The sequence below is a fragment of the Glandiceps talaboti genome, chromosome 13 (assembly GCF_964340395.1).
Source record: "Glandiceps talaboti chromosome 13, keGlaTala1.1, whole genome shotgun sequence".
Taxonomy (NCBI): Eukaryota; Metazoa; Hemichordata; class Enteropneusta; family Spengelidae; genus Glandiceps; species Glandiceps talaboti.
Genome location: NC_135561.1, coordinates 8,186,232 through 8,208,687, shown reverse-complemented (window position 1 = coordinate 8,208,687; position 22,456 = coordinate 8,186,232). Strand labels below are relative to the sequence as shown.

The 22,456-nt window shown below is 36.1% G+C and overlaps 1 protein-coding gene across 1 annotated transcript in view; it reads right to left on the bottom strand.

Annotated features, from left to right (window-relative positions):
- Nucleotides 1–1,066: 1,066 nt before the first annotated feature.
- LOC144444567 (transmembrane 9 superfamily member 1-like) overlaps nucleotides 1,067–22,456 on the bottom strand; it is a 26,450-nt gene continuing 5,060 nt past the window's right edge. The window contains exons 2-14 of the mRNA XM_078134037.1: nucleotides 18,549–18,638; nucleotides 16,550–16,631; nucleotides 16,294–16,398; nucleotides 14,448–14,566; nucleotides 12,307–12,480; nucleotides 11,307–11,378; nucleotides 10,890–11,037; nucleotides 9,569–9,694; nucleotides 8,531–8,623; nucleotides 8,106–8,216; nucleotides 7,414–7,576; nucleotides 6,525–6,716; nucleotides 1,067–5,624 (exon numbers count right to left, since the gene is read on the bottom strand). Coding sequence (XP_077990163.1) covers nucleotides 5,423–5,624; nucleotides 6,525–6,716; nucleotides 7,414–7,576; nucleotides 8,106–8,216; nucleotides 8,531–8,623; nucleotides 9,569–9,694; nucleotides 10,890–11,037; nucleotides 11,307–11,378; nucleotides 12,307–12,480; nucleotides 14,448–14,566; nucleotides 16,294–16,398; nucleotides 16,550–16,631; nucleotides 18,549–18,638 — 1,677 coding nt within the window. The 3' untranslated portion in view covers nucleotides 1,067–5,422. The remainder of the gene's footprint in view (nucleotides 5,625–6,524; nucleotides 6,717–7,413; nucleotides 7,577–8,105; nucleotides 8,217–8,530; nucleotides 8,624–9,568; nucleotides 9,695–10,889; nucleotides 11,038–11,306; nucleotides 11,379–12,306; nucleotides 12,481–14,447; nucleotides 14,567–16,293; nucleotides 16,399–16,549; nucleotides 16,632–18,548; nucleotides 18,639–22,456) is intronic.

Here is a 22,456-nt window from a genome sequence, read left to right as displayed (position 1 = left end):
TTCATCTATAGGTGATTCAATAGAGTTCAGGGTATATGATATTATGAGTAAGTTGTTGTATCTAACAAAACATTTTTTTTCTTCCAAATATGTTCAGGTGCTGTTTAGTACAGCTTTGATATATGCAAGAACTACAGATTATTTCACATTGCAAGAAACTGAATTTTTGGTCAAAGCGGTAGTAAACCACTCATCGTATGTAACTTGTATGTATATGAATAAACTATGAAGTGACGCCATAGTTGTATGCTATATGCCATGTAGAAAAAGCATCATTATAAACCAATATATGAATCAAGCTTTCATTTTTGTGATTGTAATTTGGTCATTCAAATAGATATACTTATGTATTCTAATTATATATACTAGTATATATATTATGTATGTATGGTATAATATGTATGTAATGTTACTAAATCAATTTCAAACCAATCCAATCTAAGGCAAGTCTAGATCTTTATTCAAGTTGATATTTCAATGTATTTTATGAAGTACTTCTGGAATACATATAACATCATTACTGTGATAAGTTCATCTAAGACAACAATACATACATTTTTTTGTATTTTACTGACTTTATTATGAAGGATACTGGGATGCTGAAGCTTTGGTTGGAATGCACCTACTGGTGTACTCTTACCTTCTAGACCCCTTGGGCTAGTCTTCTTACTCTAAAGGTGACCAAAGGTTGCCATTGAGGGCGCTTTGCCCAGACAGAGTGATCAATACCTTTGAGCATTATTCAGCAACCCCAAAACACAGATCCAAGGTCTTACCTACAAGACTTGTAATGACTAATGTACTGCTGTTTGAATTCAACGATCAACATGAGAAGTGCGCCCTCTATCATAGCAGTCCAAAATCTTTTGTTTTTATATTATCGGCTCTGACCATGTGTCCTATAATGAGAACTCAAATATTGATAGTACCTTCTGTATTCACCAGTTAGACACAAAGAAGGGGAAACTGATGGCTATTTTGATAACACTTACACAGAACATGAAATGTTTGCATATGATTTTCATTTCATCAACAGAGGAGTACACAGAGATCACAACAGGTTTGGCAGTAGTGTTACTTTTTCATTCAGGGGGGAAAGACAGAAAAAAAGACTGGGTGAATTAAATCAAACACAATGTTCCACAAAGGTAGTGAAAGTAAATTACTGTTTATTTCCCCCACAATATAATTACAATAATTTTGTAGTCACTTGTTCAAAGTGAGTGACTGCTTCTGTTTATATATCAAGTCTAACTTCACATGCAGTCAGTCAGTCACCAAGTTTGTCAGCAATACTTCTATCTAAATATTTGTATGATATTTTGGTTAACTTAAATTACTAATTTCCCCATATCAAACATCCATAAATGGTTCCCGTTTCTTTCCCCTGTTCAAATCGTACCATTAGAAATATGTGTAGCACAGTCTTACAACGATACACTTACAGTGGTTAGATAATTTTCATATTAGCACAATTCTTTTAAATTACTTGTAAGCATGCATAAAACATATACTCAAAAAGTCAAGTTCATTCACATGTACTCAAAAGCCAAGTTCATCCACACAGCTGTACAAAAAAGTCTTTTGGATTCTCCAGGTAGGCTTCACGTCAGTTTTAAGTCTATACAAGCACAGTCCTGTTTTTTTGGAATAATCTTGTATCTGGCCCATCTGTTTGTCCTGAATGTTGTGGATACCAACAGTAGCCATAAATGTTCCTGCATTCACAGTGTCATGGGGTTTACTTTCTTTTTGGGGACAATCGCACAATGTTACACAAGCTCAATAAATGAACTTCATTCATTCATGGAGGGAAGGGGTCTAGCACCAATGTGATTGTAGAACTTCATCTAACCAAACTTCGAAAACTTCCACACCTTCAATGATAAGAGGTTCTGTATTTACTTACTGAGATCTCGATTTGATTAAAATTTACTTCTAATGTTGTGATACAGTGCTATTATAATGTATTTGCCATCATGTTTTTATATTGCATCAATCGCAGTGATGTGACCCGGTCACCGCTACAATTTTCATCATGCGTGTTGATGTGAACCGTTCATTTACGTTAGGCAGTTTTGTCCTGAACAAACTAAGTTCGTTTATTGGACTTGTGCGACATTGTGTGATCGTCCCTTACTGAATAACGATTTTATTATTGTTAAATATTAAAATATTTCATTATTGTTAGGAAAGTTTCATTTTGCGTTACTTTTGAATTTTATTTCTAAATTCGGAAATACAGTTTCATTCCATTTCTGTGGTTTCTAAGTGCCCCTTATACTGTTTTAATTAAAATGCAATTTACATGTAGTGATTGACTAGTTTTTCAGGTTTATCTAAAACGTTCAATGTCAGGTCCGTGTCTAAGATATGACTAAATGTGACCAGGTAACACAAAAGACAATTCAAGCACATACTGAAGGTAATAGTGAACAAATAGCCTACAACTGCGTACGATTTTAATAACAGTAATAATGTTCCAAAAACTTTCATAGTGCCCTTATCATTCATGAACTGTCCACATGTCCCTGTATGTTTATTTAACTGTTCTGTGCGTCATGAACACTTATCTCAACAAAGACAGGACTTTGGAGTCACCATGTACCAAAGGAGAGACGATCTATGCTTCAACTGGGCTCGACAAGTCACTTTTTGAGTAAAGCCATATGATAAGTTAGACTGTAAGACACATTGTGTTGCTCCGCCCTCACTGGTTGCCGCTCTCCGTTGACCGATGTGTGAGGGCGCCTCGTCACCCTGTACCTTACAGACTAATGATAAGCATACACTGCTGTTAATCAGGTGTAAGCTTACAAAATTATTAGAGTAAAGAACAACCACACAGCCACCACAGAACCTGATGACGTACTACAAAGCAAAGTAAAAAATTAAATTTACAGGCAAACTAACACTATGTTACTATTCCTAGATAAACGAGAAGACATGACGAGGTGGGTATATGATATCTACCGGTACTTTTGATAACCAGATGTGTTTAACACACCCTGTAAAGATTTGTTTTGTTACCTAACTACCTCAGTGGTTTCATTGTTACTTTTAATACAATGCTCTTAATCCTACAGTTTGAAATCACCCTTCATCTCATGCACAATAGAAGCCACATAACATGAAACAAATCACTGTCTGGCATGACAACAATCTTACTTTCCTAACACTGCAACATTGTTTCATCAACAGAAATGTTACACATTGCTACATTTTATCGTCTGGCTCAACACAAATTGTACTAAACATTTGCTACATTGTATTTGTGATGTTAATATGATTAACGTTGAGCCAGAAGATAAAATGTAGCAACACTAGTAAGATTTTTGAACCAGACAATAAAATGAAGCAATGTGTAACATTTCTGTTGAGTCAAAAAAATTAAAATGTAGCAATGTTTATAAGATTTCTGTTCAGCCAAATAATACAATGTAGCAATGTTAAGTAAGAATTTTGGCAAGTCAGACTACACATTGTTTCAAGTTTACTAGCTTTGACTGTAGATCGACTAATACTTGTGATATTTTGCCCACACACAGTACAACCAAACCTGTAAAACACAGTAACTCCATCTCATCTATCTCCCACTCATAATAAATAATTTAAACCACTTAAAATAACAAAGAAAGGTTTAACACAAAAGAAACAATTTCTCATGTACTAAAACTAAATCTAACAAATAATACTGAATACTATAAAACTTTTTTTACATATCTCACTAAAATAACATTAAAATGAAATTTAAAAAAAAATTCTCAAAAAGTTGGCTAAAATTATTACAAGTATATTTGACCTTTGACCGGTAATTTGATCTTTGACCAGCAGAATGAGCTTGCTGCGTATTAGCCAATTTTTAGTATTTATTGCAACACCAGTTCAACATTCTGTTATATAGCTTAGAATCCTGGCGAATGGGGATTTTGAATTTCGAAAATCCTCATTTGCAAGGATTCCAGGCAAAAACATTACATATTTGTTTCAATACACTGAAGGACCAGATAACTGTTATATATGATGGACAGACAGAGGGTACTTAGTGAAACTAGACAGATTATGTATGAGAATTATCCATTACGAGGTAAAGTCAATGTCAACAGAATGGCTACAAGGTGACTATTGGACAACACATGCTACAAAATATCAAGGTCAAGAAAATACCAACAAACGTGAGTGCAACAAAGTAAAGATACACATACACACACTCAGACTAGATGTCACAGTAATATAGCATCTATTACATGGCAATATCAACTTAATTCACGTTGCCACGGTAAATTTGCATATGGAATACATTTTAGAATTTAGACAAATTTTTGTAGAAGTTGCACTTCTTATTATCAAATATAACACCATATCTGGTTGGCTGAAAACATTACATTGTCAACCAATCAGGACAATGCTTGTATAAAGAGATGAATTCTAAATACTTGTAAAAGAAGCTGCCATTCATGCTTGTATTCCTAAATGAAATATACATGCAGATGTACAGTTGGAGCGGTTTAGTACGTATAAAAAAGAAAGTTTCAATTCTTCATATTTATGGGGTTCGTAAAAATGTTGACATGTACGACAGTGTTGGTAAGATTTGAAGATGGCAACCCTGTACAAAAAAGTCAACATAATTTCACTCTGTTGGCCTTTAACTGTTTCTCTTACATTATCATGTTTGTGAAATCTTTGTGAGCTGATTTGGCAAGAAATAAAACTTTTTGAACTTGACATAAGACACAAAATGACATATTTTGGATATGCACGGTTGTACATTTTGTATATCCATATACTTGATGTATAGTTTAAGAAACACAAATTGTGCCTTCATCATCAAGTAGGTGTTTTTTAATGATGAACATTTCGTACCCACATCATTGTTGACGTGTGAAATGTCTGGATTTGTAACTCTAAACTGAAAAAAGTAGTCAACTTGTGGTAAAACTGCTGTCATCGTTGCGAATTTATTAATTATTAGATGAAGAATGACAAACGAAGAGTTCACATACCTGACCACGTGTCCTGTTACATTACCGACAATGGTGGTGTGTAAACATAGGGATGTCGCTACTGAAATCAACCACCATTACCCACAAGGCATTTCACTAGACTGCAAGGCAGACGTTTCACAAAATGACACCCTGTTTTAAGAAAGCTCTAGATAGAAATAACAATCTGAAGTGTTTTCCTGATATCTGCCACAAAATGTACAAGTTTTTTTTTTTTTTAAACTTTTCCACGAAATTCCAACATACAGTAAGTAAATGACCACAATATTGTTGCTACAAATATTTACAACAGGTGAACCTTTACCAACCCACTGACTACTCCATTTTGGTACGACCCATTGTCCAGTCTATGTATGGTCCAATCCATTATGTCTTCAAGGGGTGATAGCATAATCCAAAGATGGGGTGGTTATATTTTAGTCCATTTTCAAATTCACATAGATATAGCGTATAAATTTTAGTGATGAAAAGAACGCGACGGTACCCAACATTAGGAAAAATATGAAACATGTCAATATTGTCCATCCAAAGAACTCGACGGTCTGTAATGAACCGGACATGTTTGACCGCTTGTAGTAGTAGAACAGCGAATACAAGAAGACAAAGAGACCGGTTGATCTAAGGAACGAATCACAGGACAGACGAATCAGTGTTACGCTAACATAACGTGTTTATAGGTGTTACGCTTGCAGGACTAGCTTGTAATTGTTTCGCTCTTACAACACACACACACACACACACACACACACACACACACACACACACACACACACACACACACACACACACACACACACACACACACACTTGTCATCTTGCTGCACATGTTTGTAAGTTACATTCTCACAATACACTCACAGGTTATGATTGCAGGATGGGCTAATAAATATTACACTCTCACAACATTCTCAAGTGTCATACTTAAAGAACATGCATGTAAAAATGCTCTCACAACACTTTCACAGGTGACATTGGTGTTACTCTAGCAGAATGCATTCATTGGTGGACAGTTTCAGGACTGGTTGTATGTGTGATGCTCACCGAAAACACACCTTACACTTGCAGAACACATGGGTGTTACACTTGCAGAAAAGGCTGGTGAGTGTTTTGCTCACAAGACAGAATTTCTTAAAATTCTACGACTTTCAAGGACTTTCACAGTGTATGAACTCTGTGTGTGAACTTTGCCTGGATTTTGGCGCTCTACAAATTATTTTGATTGATTGATTGATTGATTGATTGATTGATTGATTGCGTTGGTCATAACATCCTATCCTATTGTATATATAGTTGTCTGTACCAGTACAAGTAAAAAATGAAAACTGCTTGACCACAATTGGTAAGCCTACACTTAAATTGCAGTATTCAATGCTAAATGAAGTGCACTATTTCAAGGTGGTTCTTCAGGTATCTACACCTCAAAGTACGCATTTCCCAAACTTTAGCAAAAAAACACTGGACTTCTAGAAATACATGCTACACTAACTAACACAAAAGAGATATACAAATTGTACTTACCCTGCACTGAATATGGATCTCCACCACCAGCGATAATCTTCACTGGACAGTTGAAAGTAGGTGAGAGCCACTGAGATACAGGCAGTCACGCTAAGTAGAATAGCAAAGACCACAAACAAGATACCATACAATGTATACTGCTCACGTCCCCATAATGTGGCAAAGATGTAGTACAACTCCACAGATATAGCACTGTAAATTATAGACATGGTAAGGATAAAGATATAGAGTGAGTACCCAGGCTTTGAAATCTACTTTTATTAGTGGTTCCTGTGGACCACCAGTTCAAGATTTTGGTGGTCCACTGCATGATAGTAGTGGTCAGTCAGTCTCTGCAATATGAAATCTGATGAACCCAATTTATGTACACATAATCAATGAATAACACAAACATTGTACACATGAATTAACAATACTTCATAATTTGTCCAACTTCAGTTTAATTCTGCTGTACTTTCAAAACACAGTCCACAACTAAAATTCTACGGTCATTTGACTCTAGACCACTGCTAATTTTGAACCCTGGTACTTCATGTCTCCAATGGGACTAGTCTTGGTTACCCAGTCTCTCGCCACTGGGGGGTTCTGCCTACAAAACCACCCCAAATAAAATGAGAGCCAAGTTAATATCATTTTGCCTCACAACAACAAAATGTGGCTATCATTAGGGGGCACACTGATACTAAAGGTTCTATTGATAAAATAACACTAATATGAAGACTTAGAATTGAAAGCCTGGCCGTAAACTTAAAATGTCAAATACAAATCACAAGGATTTTTACTGTAACTGACATCAATTTATGTTTTATTATTACAGAATGATACTAGTTCACTGAGGAGTAATCTGAGGTGAATACAGAGCTGAAGGAATGAATGAATTGGGGCTTACCTGAATGGGAGAAATCCACCAATTAACATGTGAACAAATGCAGACCTATACCAAGGTACAGGTGGAATCTCACGGGGGATATTCTTAGTACGACATGGTGCATCAAATCCTATTGCCCAGTTCTTACCAAATATACCCCCAATGACTGTCAATGGGTAGCCAACTAAAATATAGACAATGTAAAACTCAGTGTTAGTATAGCACTATGACTGGTGTGTGTATGTGCATGTGCATGTGCAAGTGTATGTATGTATGTATGTATGTATGTATGTGTGTGTGTGTGTGTGTGTGTGTGTGTGTGTGTGTGTGTGTGTGTGTGTGTGTGTGTGTGTGCGTGCGCGCGTGCGTGTGTGCGCGCACATGCGTGCGTGCGTGTGTGTGTGTGAGCATTCATACATGGCTAGGAGAGACAACTGGAAAAAGCATATCAATTACAAATCGGAAAATTAAGTATAGTATGTACAATTGGGAATATGGAAACCAATGCAACAGGGAAACACATCTACTGCAACCAGAAAACATACACCCAAGCAACACACACACCAAAACAGCAAACATACTCAAAACAGCTGGAAAACCCAACACACCAATACAACCTGGAAACACACAGTGCCATCTACCCTGTAAGGCAACTGGCAACACACCCTTCACAATCAGCAAACACATACACAAAGACACACAAAGACACTTACCTAGTAGCCATATAATCATAAGTAATAACACTGTAGTAAATGGTAAAGCCTGGGTAGACTGGTGGTACCAGGCTACAGAATTGATGACACTCCATATAACAAAGAAAGGCACTGTAAAGAAAATACAACAACAGTTGATAACAATACAATGTACAAATACAACAATAGTTGATAATACAATGTACAAATGCAACAATAGTTGATAACAATACAATGTACAAATACAACAATAGTTGATAACAATACAATGTACAAATGCAACAATAGTTGATAACAATGCGCTGTACAAATACAATAGAAATCTTAGTGATTCTATGAATACTATGACCTATTACGGTTACATTCAAGCTACCCCAAGTACAGAGATCATGGATACAGTCTACATGCTATCCCTGTAAATATTATAATTATTGTTATCAACTTACCAGAGAACAGACACGATGTCAATACAATATTCCATACCCAGTTTTCACCTCCAATTCTTCTGTAGAAGTTAGCTGACACATACCCAGACACAACTGTCAAATAAATGATGTATCAAGTTTTAGACTGTAGTATTTGAGAGAGAAAGTCCAGTCAGACTAATTTCTACCTTCGGTACACTTGTATTGATTACTGCTATCAACGTGTATATTATCTTGGGTGATAAAATATCATCTTTGTAACTTATTCAACTTTAAACTTTTGCTAAACAAGCCCTACTGCACTTGACGTGTGTCTGGCCATTATGGATATTTTCTGTAAGGTTTTAGGAGGAAAACTCTGGTGATGACATCATGTTTAGCACACTCATTTTGTCTCATCATTTACCCACTTTGTCTTTGTATTCGACCAGATAAAAAGATTGTGTTGAAGTGATGTAATCCTCAGAATACTGGAACAGTGATTTGTATATCCATATCACCTGGTATCCATCTATGTCTGGTTGTATATGTGTGCAGGGAAGACTTGCATCAACTGACAGCATACAACACTATGGCAGCAGTATTCACTGAACCATGTTTCGGTCTATGTCTGCCTGGGTCTGTGAGTATATATCTGTTGATTTGTATGTGTGGGTGGGGCTGGGTTTGTGAGTACATGTCTGTTGATTTGTATGTGTGGGTGGGGCTGGGTTTGTGAGTACATGTCTGTTGATTTGTATGTGTGAGTGGGGCTGGGTCTGTGAGTACATGTCTGTTGATGTGTATGTGTGGGTGGGGCTGGGTTTGTGAGTACATCTCTGTTGATGTGTATGTGTGGGTGGGGCTGGGTTTGTGAGTACATCTCTGTTGATGTGTATGTGTGGGTGGGGCTGGGTTTGTGAGTACATGTCTGTTGATGAGTATGTGTGAGTTGGGCTGGGTCTGCACATGTCTGTTGATGTGTATATATGGGTGGGGGCTGGGTCAGTGAGTACCTGTCTGTTGATGTACGTACAGTATGTATTGGTGGGTCTGTGAGGATGGATTTTCCATACTTACAGCAAGTGAGAGCATACAACAGAATAGCAGCCGTATTCATAGATCCATGTCTGTGAACATTAAACATTCCCATCAAAGCCATTACAATGATACCAGTAGCTAGAGCCAAGAACTGACTTCCAACACCTGGAAATAACATAAACAAAAACAGATTACATACAGAATGATGTGATATAGAGGAACACATGAACGAAAACTACCTCCGAAACAAATTCCGGAATTAGACAATGTGTCTACTGCCACCAATTAGATCTATGGGGTAAGCTACATCTACAACAATAACTTCAGCATATTTGACCTGTACTAGTTGTAATTGAAGTATTATTATTTTTCAATCAGACAACCACAATATATTCACTGAAGATTGTTAAAACGCCAGTAACCAGACATTATGTATGTCAACTAGATGTCCATTTTATCTATAAGTACTATAGTTATACAGTTCAAATCATGATTTATTTGGAGTCGTGAAATTTTGGGTAAGGCACCGAAATCAATTTGATTTGATATGTTGCACCATACTGTGTGCAGTGTTTTATTTAAGGGCGGTAAGTAGGTAAAATCTACCGGGGTTCCCACATCATTTTACCGGGGTTCCCCACCTAAACTATGATACATTGCATGGGAAGCACTACCAGTTTTACCTCTTTCCCCCTTTCTGTTACCGGGGTTCCCAAACCTTAGCAAAAACACTGTGTGTGTACTGGCTGCTACACACAAATACGATTATCCACACGTGATGTAATACAGTCTGAGATTAACAATTATATCATGAGTAAGTCATAAAATCTTACAAAGTAGTAGTATCAAAAAGTGTTCCAGCTGCAGCTAATACAGCTCAAAAGGAATTATAAGGGCTTAAAATGATAATTCACTACGTGAACAGATTTTCAACAAAGTCTGTAATATGTTTAGGCAAAAAAAAAAAAAATTCTATGCTTCCTATAACACCCAATTTCAAAATACGGTGGGTGGGTAGGTAGGATTTATTTTACTTATTTATTCTTTATCTTTGAGGATCTGTTCAAGTGTTCTCTTTGTATTTACAGAGGTCAACTGCGACTTCTCATTGATGTAATCACACTTTCTGTACTATACACAGTAGACATTGTGTAGTACTGTACGCTGTATTCCACCATGTTGTTTTGATCACACGAGACAATAACATCTTAAAATTTCACTATTTCTCACGTGACTGCAAATTTTTCTGATTTTTCGATAATTTTTTTGAATTACCTCAAAAAAACCTGTTAATGGTGGCAGTAAAACACTAGGTTGGGTCAGATTACCAGAACCAGACAATCTATTTGTTTGGCCTTACCTAGAATAGCACAAAGCAGTCCTCTATGTGGTGGGAATCGGAATACATCGGTGTGAATAATTTTCCATCCATTGTCGTCGGAATCTAGTTCTTCACTCTCTTCATCATCCATATTATATCGGGCAAAGTCATTTTTCAATACTCTCATCTGAAAAGTAGTCAAAGTAACAAGGTATTTTTTATATTTCTATATCTGGAAAAGTTGTTTTTTTAATTCTTTCATCTCAAAAGTAGTCAATGTACATGTAACAAGGTATTTTAATATTTCATATCTGGCAAAGTCAAATTTCCAATAGTCTCGTCTCAAGTAGTTAAAGTAACAAGGTATTTTTCATATGGTGTATGTAGCAAGTGCCTTGTATCTTCTCTTGTTAACTTCTCCATTGACTTCAAATGACTGTTTAAGAAAGTACTTACCATAATAATGACAACAAATCCTATGAGTAGGAATACCAGTACCATAGAATTGATGATAGACAGCCAGTGAATCTGTCAAATCAATGACATTGTTAGAAAGTTAGATATACAATTGATGATAATGGACAACAAGTGAATGTTAGAATGCATATCGCAAAGATTAATAAAAGTTGCTCCTAACCTGTGACATTATTGCCATTGAAGTCACTTGTACTATTGCAGCAGTACTGTATGAATGTGATACCACAGTCATGTAACAGGTACTAGTACAGCCATCTTACAGACCTGAATTGCACTACCATAGCAGTACTGCACAAACATGGCACCAAAGTCATATACATGTAACTAACAGTCACCTGTTCAGCCATTTATACACGTCTGGATTACACTGCTGCAGCAGACCTGCCTCCCTGTGATATCATAGTCATGCAACAGTTATTTGCACAGCCATTTTACAGGCCTGGATTACACGGCTGTAGTAGAGCTGCCTCCCTGCGATATCATAGTCATGTAACAGTCACTTGTTCAGCCATTTATACAGGCCTGGATTATACTGCTGTAGTAGACCTGCCTCCCTGTGGTATCATTGTCATGCAACAGTCACTTGTACAGCCAAGTTACAGGCCTGGATTACACTGCTGCAGCAGACCTGCCTCCCTGTGGTATCATAGTCGCGCAATAGTCATTTGTACAGCCAAGTTACAGGCCTGGATTACACTGCTGCAGCAGACCTGCCTCCCTGTGGTATCATAGTCGCGCAATAGTCATTTGTACAGCCAAGTTACAGGTCTGGATTACACTGCTGCAGCAGACCGGCTTCCCTACGGTATCACAGTCATGCAGCAGTCACTCGTAATGACATGACAGAACTTTTCAAGTGACTGAGAATTCATAATCATTGTACCGTGGTCTTTCCTCGCAATTTTGTAGATTGTGATAGGTGCTGAAATTTTCCTACACTAAAACCATCAAATACAGAAATCTAATGATTGAATCTCACCTCTAATGTTCTAGGAAAGAAGCTGGTATCTCTAAGTAGAGTCTCTCTATTCTTGTACTCCAAACTGGTTTCTTTCCATGTAACACTGTATGTAAATTTGACATCTAGCGGGGCTTCCACTTCATCAAGACTTGTTGGCTGGTGTTCCCGTGTACTCACATTGGCTGAAATTATCTACAATAAGGAAAGACCTGAATGTTAATCTCAATGTCATGTACCATGTGTCATATGCATACTTTCACATTTTAACAAAACTATACCCAACCAATGGGTACATTTTAACAAACCTGTATCTATTCTATACATGTACTGGTAGGTATATTTTGACAAACTTGTATATGATCTAGGGGTACATTTAGATAAATATGAATCAAGGATTAACGTTGCCTTACTACAACTGCCGACATCAGACCGGGGACAAACGGACCCTGTTACAAACAGGGAAAGTAAACAAATGAATTTGATTAATAACACTTGGCTCAGCATGTTGGAACAACAGTGACTTGTATTACACACTATGGTTTGATAAGAACAGTTTTATGGCCTCTTTATGTGTACATGCAATGCCAGGGAAACTGGAAATTTGTTTGTGAATGTGAACTGTTATGCAAAGTGGTCATAAAACTGTTCTTCTCAAATGATGGAATGGAATACAAGTCCCTGTATTTCCAACATGTTGTGCCAAGTGTTATTAATCCAATTCAGTTGTTTACTTTGCCTGTTTGTAACAGGTTCTGTTTGTCCACGGTCTGATGTCAGCAGTTGTATATACCCAGCTGTATATACCGAAGTAATACATATAGGATAAGCATTATAACCACATGTCTGCTATGTATAAGTGACAGCTCTGGTACTACAGTATGATTACCACGTCAATCAGCTTAGTAACCATACCATATGGTGTCAGCTTAAAAGTGTGCACCAATTTACATGGCACAGATATTATTAAATCCATCTCTTTTTTTTTGCTGTAGGAATTAATCGGTTGCTATGAACAGTACAGTTCAAACGTTCTCATTTTTATATTGATCATTAATAATACCAAATTGCAAAAATATAGTTTTGTGGTTGAACAAGGTGATTGGACTGTGCATGGAGTAACGTCTCTGGTATCATAACTTATCTTAATCCATTCATCTCATACTGCCATTGAACAAGTTGATTGGACTGTGCTAAATTATATATGGCAGTGTATGGTATCATGACCTAATAGGTAACATGTCTCTAATAAAAGTTACTTTTTTGTGAGTCAAAATCATAAAACATGGGTTTTACATGGGGGTATACATGGTATAGGTTGCTCGGTTAATCATAGAGCACTGCTGCTTTCCTCAATGTCAGAACAATACGAAAAAACATCCCGGATTTACACTTCTACAGAATACCACAAACAAAGCTCTTCACAAATGGTACTATGAGATGATGATGTCCCCAACTTGAGTGAAGGCACCGTATTCTCAATTTCCTGTCACTGTATGTTATGTTTTAAATATAACAATCTTTATTTATACTGGATAGTTCTTTAAGTATATAAACACTTGTCTCCCAAGAAGTCCAGTGAGAGCCATCCCTCATGGGTTCAGTGTTAATGCAGGAGGAAACCAGAGTACCCGAGGGAAAACCTGTGTTGTTCAGTAGAGTCAAACTGAACTACATTCTTCTTACTTACAGCGTGGTAAATTTAATCAAACCCTTAATGGGCTTGAACCCCAACCCCAGTGGTAAGAGGCAAGTGGTTTAACCACTCGGCCACCGACAACCCCACAATATGACAGACTGTAGTCTGATTTCAAGAGTACAAAACATTCCATCAAACTCTATCAGTGCCACATTACAGATAATGCAAAGAAAAAATCCCTACCTCCAATTTTTTTACAGGCATGCTATTAGAACTGTGTATATTATTGTGTTTGGCCTCATCTTATTTGGTTACCATGGTATCAGAGCTGTGTAGATTATTGTGTTTGGCCTCATCTTATCTGGTTACCATGGTATCAGAACTGTGTCTATTATTGTGTTTGGCCTCATCTTACCTGGTTACCATGGTATCATATCTATGTATATTATTGTGTTTGACGTCATCTTACCTGGTTACCATGGTATCAGAACTGTGTCTATCATTGTGTTTGGCATCATCTTACCTGGTTACCATGGAATTCAAAGTAGAAATGATGGTGTGTCCAAAGGTATATTTTATGTGTGTGTGGTAGGAAAGCTCCTTCTTCCAGATGTCCTATAAATCCACGGATAGGGAGATCATCTGAAATAGGAAACAACATAACACAACATGAGTACATTAAACTTTGTAGATACACATTTATCAAACACCTTTCCATACTGTGCTCCAAGTGCTTTAGAACTGACCCCAAACATTGCCTCTCCACCAACCACAACATAGACCTATAGTGACACAACAGTTCTACGTTCTTCCTCATTTCCATTGGAAGCATCAATCCATTGTAGCTGCTGTAACATATACAAATAATATACAACTGGGTTGATTGGGGTACAGTCATAGTTCAAATCATGTTCCCATATATACAACTGGATTGACTGAGGTACAAGTTCAAATCAGGTTCCCATATATACAACTGGATTGACTGGGGTACAGTCATAGTTCAAATCAGGTTCCCATATATACAACTAGATTGACTGGGGTACAGTCATAGTTCAAATCAGGTTCCCATATATACAACTGGGTTGACTGGGGTACAGTCATAGTTCAAATATTGCAAATGAGCTTTAGTCATTAAGGAAGAAATGGCAGCACCAAAGCTCAAAATGGAAACTTACAGATTCTGAGCTGACCACTGTAAATCATAACACATGTATACTAATAAAATATACCGGAGCACATAGATATTAAATTCCTTTTAGATTGCTTCATGTTTTTATTACTGGCCATGGCATGATATTAATCTGATTAACTCTCTCCCCCATTTCAATTACAGGATATTTCCCCATCGCTATAAAGTAAAGAAAATCTACTCAATTCTTTTTACAAAACCACTGATCCCCTTATTTAGTTCAAAATTACAATGTCAATGATTCCATTGTTTGGACCATATGTTAAAATGTTGACTGAGTCTCTCACTGTCATTGTAATACACGTTCCTCAGCTAATTCCATAACAAATATTTAGATATTATTCCCCAAAGTTTTCCTTCGTTCAACCAAGGAAAATAGGAGTGACCTACATCTAAGGAGCCTTTGTCACTACAAGTAGTTTGAAGAGTAGTGACAACCCTTAGGTCATGAGTATTTGCCAGCTGAATGAAGAAAAATATTGAAGAATAACAGTATCATACCAGGGGCGCATTCGATTTGCACAATCATGATCATCATTTACCAATCACAATCATGATTTTGCGTTTGATAAATACCAATCCCAATCATGATTGGTAATCATAGTAATCATGCCCCAAACCATGATTGCTGTGATTACAAGATGACGGACAACATAATCATAGGGGGATTGCGCGCCCGTGGCTGACGGCAAGTTAGAAATGATGGAAAACATTATGTACATAAATTGTGTTCGGTCTGATTGGTAATTTGTTATTATTGTAATCATTTTGATGATGTTAAACCATTTAATATATCGGAAATATACGAAACTTTAAAAAAATGTTTACATGTAAGTAATCATGATCGTGATTGAGCGTTTTGTTTACAACCTCGTTTCGAGAAATGACCTCGAAACGACATCAGATTAATCACAATCATGTTTGGGCAAATCGAATGCACCCCAGAACAGATAATATCAAAGAAGGATCAGGGGAAAGCAATGGCAATTTTGAATATTTTAACTCATATTTTGAACACAGCAGAACCAGTGACGTAGACATGTGTTGTTACAACATAGACACACATTGTCGTAATGTAGAACAACCAGGGTATAAATTCCATATTTTTTTGTTCAACTTTGCTTGTGCATGGTTATAATACATTGTATACACCCAAATGATGGCCACAAGGCAGACTTACCAAGAATAAATTCAAAATAGTAAAGATCTTCAATGGAATCTCTTAGCTGGTCTATTTCTTTCTCAGTTAGGGTGACCGTACACAACAGGTTATCTTGACTGTTTTCTGTAAATACAAAACAATACTTGTATCATTATTCTGATTAGTTTGGTTCTATTTCTGCTTCAATTTTAGCATGCGCAGTTTCTTATTGGTTTGAGCATGGTTGTATCAAACAGGGCCTGTGAACACTAACATGAAAGGGAGCTGTATTTACCTTTGAAATGAATGTCATAATTCGACACTGCCATTCGATCTCCATCTAGTATCTCTCCTAACGTCAGACTACGATGTTCAACCTGAAATAAAGTAGTCCAAAAGAGATTGTACTAACACAGGCATATGGTATAAATTTCTGACATCATAGCATACAATTATACCTATCAAATACTCTCAGTTTTATTATCATTGGATTTCTGAGTTCCGTAAGTTCTAATATGACAGAACCTCATGATGCGCGAGTGTAAGTGTGGCATACTTGGAGTATTTGCACGAGTACTTGCAGTGTTCTCTTCGGCAGCACTTTTACTTACTACACTCGTCAAAGTGCAGCAGAAAACACTGCAAGCATGAATGCAAATACCCTGATGCTGGAACTTACCAGGCATGGGGTTCTGTTATCCATATGTACATCCGAAAAACAAATATCCATAAAAATGACAATATGTGATCACAAGCTTTTGTGTAAATGAATAACCATGTCCTCATTTGCATATCATTTGCAAACATATATGCAATAATGTTTATAGTATTGCACTGCAGTGCAAATATTACTACTATGCACACACACGGGTGCAAGTAATCTCTTAGTACATAAATTCTAATACCAACAATTTCATTTTATTTTGTACACCTTTTTCAACACTTTTTTTCACTGATCTATACACTTTTATGGTTTGTACTCCACTGTAGTGTCAAGAAGGGTATAGCGTTACAAGCATTTAGAGTATTGGTAGTCTCACAACTTTGATTCAGAGCATATCACAGACTTCAGTCTTATGACTGTCAGTTTAACAATCTCATTTAAATCAAACTTATCAATATTCATATTTTGGTCATTTTTTTTTAACTGTTGTTGTGTTTGTGTAAGGCCTAATAAAAAAGTTGCGTGGTTCCCATTACGCTCAATTTTAGAATAGGTGGGTAAGGTAGATTTTTTATTTCATTTTATTATGGTTTTTTTTTCCATGTGCAAGTGTCTAGTTCAGGTTTTCCTTTGTTTTCCAAATCTTATTTCATTCTTCCTATCAGATGTACAGCCATTACAGATTGGAAAAACAGTTTTATATTGTCTTTTTCAGTTGATGTCAGTTTCCGCATCCACTATTTCTTGTGAGACCTCACAATTTTCGCAATTTTTTTTTTCTTAAATGCGAACAAAAAAAGTTTAGGGTTGGCAGTGAAAACTAGGTGGGTTCAGGTAACCGGAACCAAACAATTATGTTTTTAGGTCTAAGTTCCAAGTGTCCCCCAACAAAAGACAAATATTTCTGTTGAAGTCAAAATTATAAAAGATTAGTTTTCTTGTGAATCACAACACGATAGAGAGATGGGAAAACACAAAACTGTCATGCTGCACAATAAATCGATGTGCTTCACTGGTGTATCAAATCAGCTCAGAGGACACATTGTATGAGGTTAATACGGATAGAACTGTATGATTAAATCACACATTTTGATCAAAATTGATAGAGAAATGACATTATTTTTTAATATTTATTTCAAGTTACATGACTTGTCATATTCTTATACATAAATTATACAACTCATTCTTTGACAGGTACATTTGCATAACAGATGATATGACCTTACTACACTGATGTGACCATTTCCAATCAATATGATGGTGATGACTGCCTGTGGTGGACAATTGTATACTATTACTAGTAGTTTATATTGGTTTAACGTGATAAATCAAAGGGACATGTATTGGCATACTTTCATTTGGTGAACAGTGTGAAGAAAGGAGTCACAATTTGTAAATAACTTATTCGGTCAGTCCACCATATTCACAGCAACTGCTGGTGGCAACTTTCATAACAGTTGAATATAGAACTTATGACAACTCATATAGTGTGTTACGCAGAAAAAGCTTTTGCAATGTTCAGCTAAATTAAATCAAGTGCAACCCCCCCCCCAAAAAAAAAAAAAACCAAAAAAAAAAAAAAAACCAACCAACTACAGTACTATACTATACATGTAGAAAGTAGTTTTACCTTCTCAGGTCTGCACACAGGTAGCTGGTAATAATGATATGTTTCATGTGGATTAAAATAAGGTCCCACTTTATTGACATACAGGATCACCTGAAAATAGAAATCAAGAGGTCAAATATATTGATAATATCAAACACTGGGGTGAAATTACACTTATAAACATATACTGTAAACCTGGAAATTTTTGCTTAAGACTTATTTTTGCTAATTTCGCTGGAAAACAAAAACGCAAAATTATGTAGTTGCGAAAATATATTTTCATATATGAACACAGTGTACCAGTCTGGTAATTAGTGAAAGTTAGTCTTTGAGAACTAGCTGAAGACTGCAAAATCGCAAAATTTTCTAGTAGTGAAAAAATCTAGGTTTACAGTAAATGATTTAGTGTATAACAAAAAACATTCTATAGTATAGCGACTCAAAAGTATATTTTATTTTGTCATAGGTTCAAGAAAAAATCAATTATTGTACATATCAATTATTTAATTTCTAATCATATATCAATATTATTAATTCAATATTTCAATTACAATACTAGAGGGGCAAAGTTAACAAATCCTTACACATAGCAGGTACATGTACATTCAATACCAGCGGGTTGTTTTTTTCATTAGCTTTATGGATGGGTATGATAAGTTACTGATAAAGAAATCCCAGTTTTATGTACATGTATGTATGTAGCAAAAGTTAGTAGACACCACAGGAAGTCAAAAGGCATACAAGTAAAATTTAATATCAGTATACTGACAGACTGACAATGTACAATGTTAGCGTGTATTGACGTCAAAGATAACACCTTTGTTATGATCATAATGGCTGTCTCCATCAAATGTCACCAGTCTGATTTTAATGACCCCCCTCCTTATACTATTTACACAACACTGTGTGTATTTAGACTTTACTAATCACAGTGTATATGATACCATCAAATGCCATACTGATGCCTAAAAATGTACTCATATTTCACACAATCACAGACAGGCTGCTTTCAAAAAAAGAGAAATAGTAAACGACTGCTGACAGAATCCAAAACAGGGTTTTGAAACGTTAGTGACAAAGGATCGCCATTGTCAATTTTGAAAGACATAAAAGATCTGGCTTTGTATTGACTTGCATATTTTATTGCATCACCAGCCAAACAAAACAGACACGCATAAACAAAACAAAGACATTTCTCGATCGCCCACACAGAAGTTTAATATTCATTGTGAGGAGCCACTTTCCTTATTTTAATGAAACGAAGCAAAAATAAACTGACAGTTATAACCAATTATAATAAACAAATTGATTTTTTTCAGACTTTTAAATTGACGAAAAAAATAAGATAAAAAAAAACGAAGAGAATTTGTGAAAATATCCAAGTATAAGTAGTCTACATGGATAAATTTGTACAATTTTGACAAATTCACAAACTAAAATCTGAGATAATCTCTTTTTAGTTAGGATAACGGGTTGAATGGGCACCATATGTAAGCGTTCTGATTGGTGGGTTTCTTCTACTACACTATTGTCATGTAAATTTCTGTTAGGTCCATACCCTCAACAGCTGTGACAGTGCAGTCAATAACAAGATGATACAATTCACTGGATAATACATTATATATTTATCTACAATATTATCAATTTAGTTTCTGGACACCATTATAGTTTTCTATATCATTTTGCTTGTTGACTAACTTGTTCCTACATTCTGACTCATAGTACTATCTAGGAACTATATTTTTTCATAGGTTTTAAAACCCTGGTCAGGGGTGAACAAATCATTTTGTGAACTGGTGGTCCCCGGACCAGTGCCTTAAAAAATCCTGCTGAAAGAATTAGTGGGCCAAGGTTCCGCTAATGTAAAACATTAAATCTTACCTATGAATCTGTATATTCAGATGACTTTTTAACACAGTTATTAACAGTAATGTACTGGTCTGAAGGACCAGACAAGGTAAAATTTGTGTGGTCCGTCCCCCAAAAATCGCTAGTCCTGGACCCAGGACCAGTGGATTTGTTCATCCCTGCTGGTAATTGGGAGGATGAACTCTAGTAAATCTACTAGATGGGTACACATCCATGGATAATTTGGGTTATGGAACCTATAGAAAACATACATTGGGTAAACTGTACAGGGGTGAACAAATCCACTGGACCTGGCTCCGGGACTAGCGATTTTTTGGGGCGGACCACACAAATTTTACCTTGTCTGGTCCGTTGGATCAGTACGTTACTGTTAATAACTATGTTAGAAAATCGTCCTCATATACAGATTCATAGGTAAGATTTAATGTTTCACATAAACAGGACCTGGGACCACTAATTCTTCCAGCCGACCCACTGGATTTTTTAAGGTACTGGTCCGGGGACCACCAGTTCACAAAATGATTTGTTCACTGTTACTGTATGTTATTTGTATGTTTACTAGCACTAGTCAAGATATTGTAAATCTGGAAATTTTCGCTGAAGACTTATTTTCACTAATTTCACTGGAAAATAAAAAATGCAAAAATATGGTAAATAGAATAGTGACTAAAATGTCTTTTTGTACAAGAACAAAATGTACCAGTCTGGTAATTAGTAAAAATTATAAGTAGTGTCTAAAAAAATGTCTTCTTGTACAAGAACACAATGTACCAGTCTGGTAATGAGTCAAAATAAGTCTTTACGAACTACATGAAGACTGCAAAATTGCAAAATTTTGTGGTAGTGAAAATATCTCTGTTTACAGTATCATATGTTGTGCTATGCATGTACCATTTGATACCCTAGTTATGAGTGAATGGCCTTACTATATATCTTGCAGGGCTACTTAGACATCTGGACTGTAAGATACATGTACATGTACGTCATGTTGCTCAGCCCTATCAGACTTCTAAACCACCATGAGTGGTAGCAGCTAAGCTGATTGGGTGGTATGATGTTGTATCTTACAGATTACATGTACATGTACGTCACATATATCTCTTTCCATTTTGTTGTAGTTCTACCATTTTGTACTTCTCCCAGTGTTCTTCACATGAGGTTTTTGAGGGGTGCACCATTCCTCTGTTTTTATGGGCCCCTCCTCTGTTTGTCGCCTGCCCTTCCCCTTTGTTTGTGGAGCCACCCCTCAGGCCATGTTTATCATCATGCTGAGTATTACAAATGTATTAAAGTTTGAAAATGTTGAACTGAAATAATTTCTTTATAAATTTGTGTTCTCTCTCATTTGCTTAATTATCGAGAAAAGGAATTTTAATCAATTTTATGCCTTTTTGATGCTGAAAACATCTTTCTAATTGTCAAATGTTATGATCTGAAAATATGCTAGTTATATGTAAATTAATATGTAAATGAGGTAATACCATCATTTTTCAAAATTGTGGAGAACCCTGCTTTCCAATACATATTCAATAATTATAATCAATATCTCTGTAATGTGTATATCATTATTATTATGAATATACACACTACAGAGAGATATTAATAATTTCTCAGGACGTAGTTTTACAGCTAATTACAGGGGTGAACAAATCATTTTGTGAACTGGTGGTCCCCAGACCAGTGCCTTAAAAAATCCAGTGGTCCTGCTGAAAGAATTAGTGATACAACTACAAGGTAAAATTTGTGTGGTCTGCCCAAAAAAATTGATAGTCCTGGACCCAGGACCAGTGGATTTGTTCACCCCTGAATTATATATTCAGTATGTCTGACTTAGTGACTATAAACATTTATTTCACCCACACCCACACTCAAACTGACTAAGTTACAACAGAAAATACTATACTGGTAACAGAAGTCCCTTTATGTACATACAAATATGATATGGCACTTCTGCAGTTTATTGTTGAATTTGCATTTATCCCATCAATCACGAGGTCACAGTCTGACATTTGAGGACAGCTAAAGACAGAGAAGTACAGGATATGGAAACACACACTATT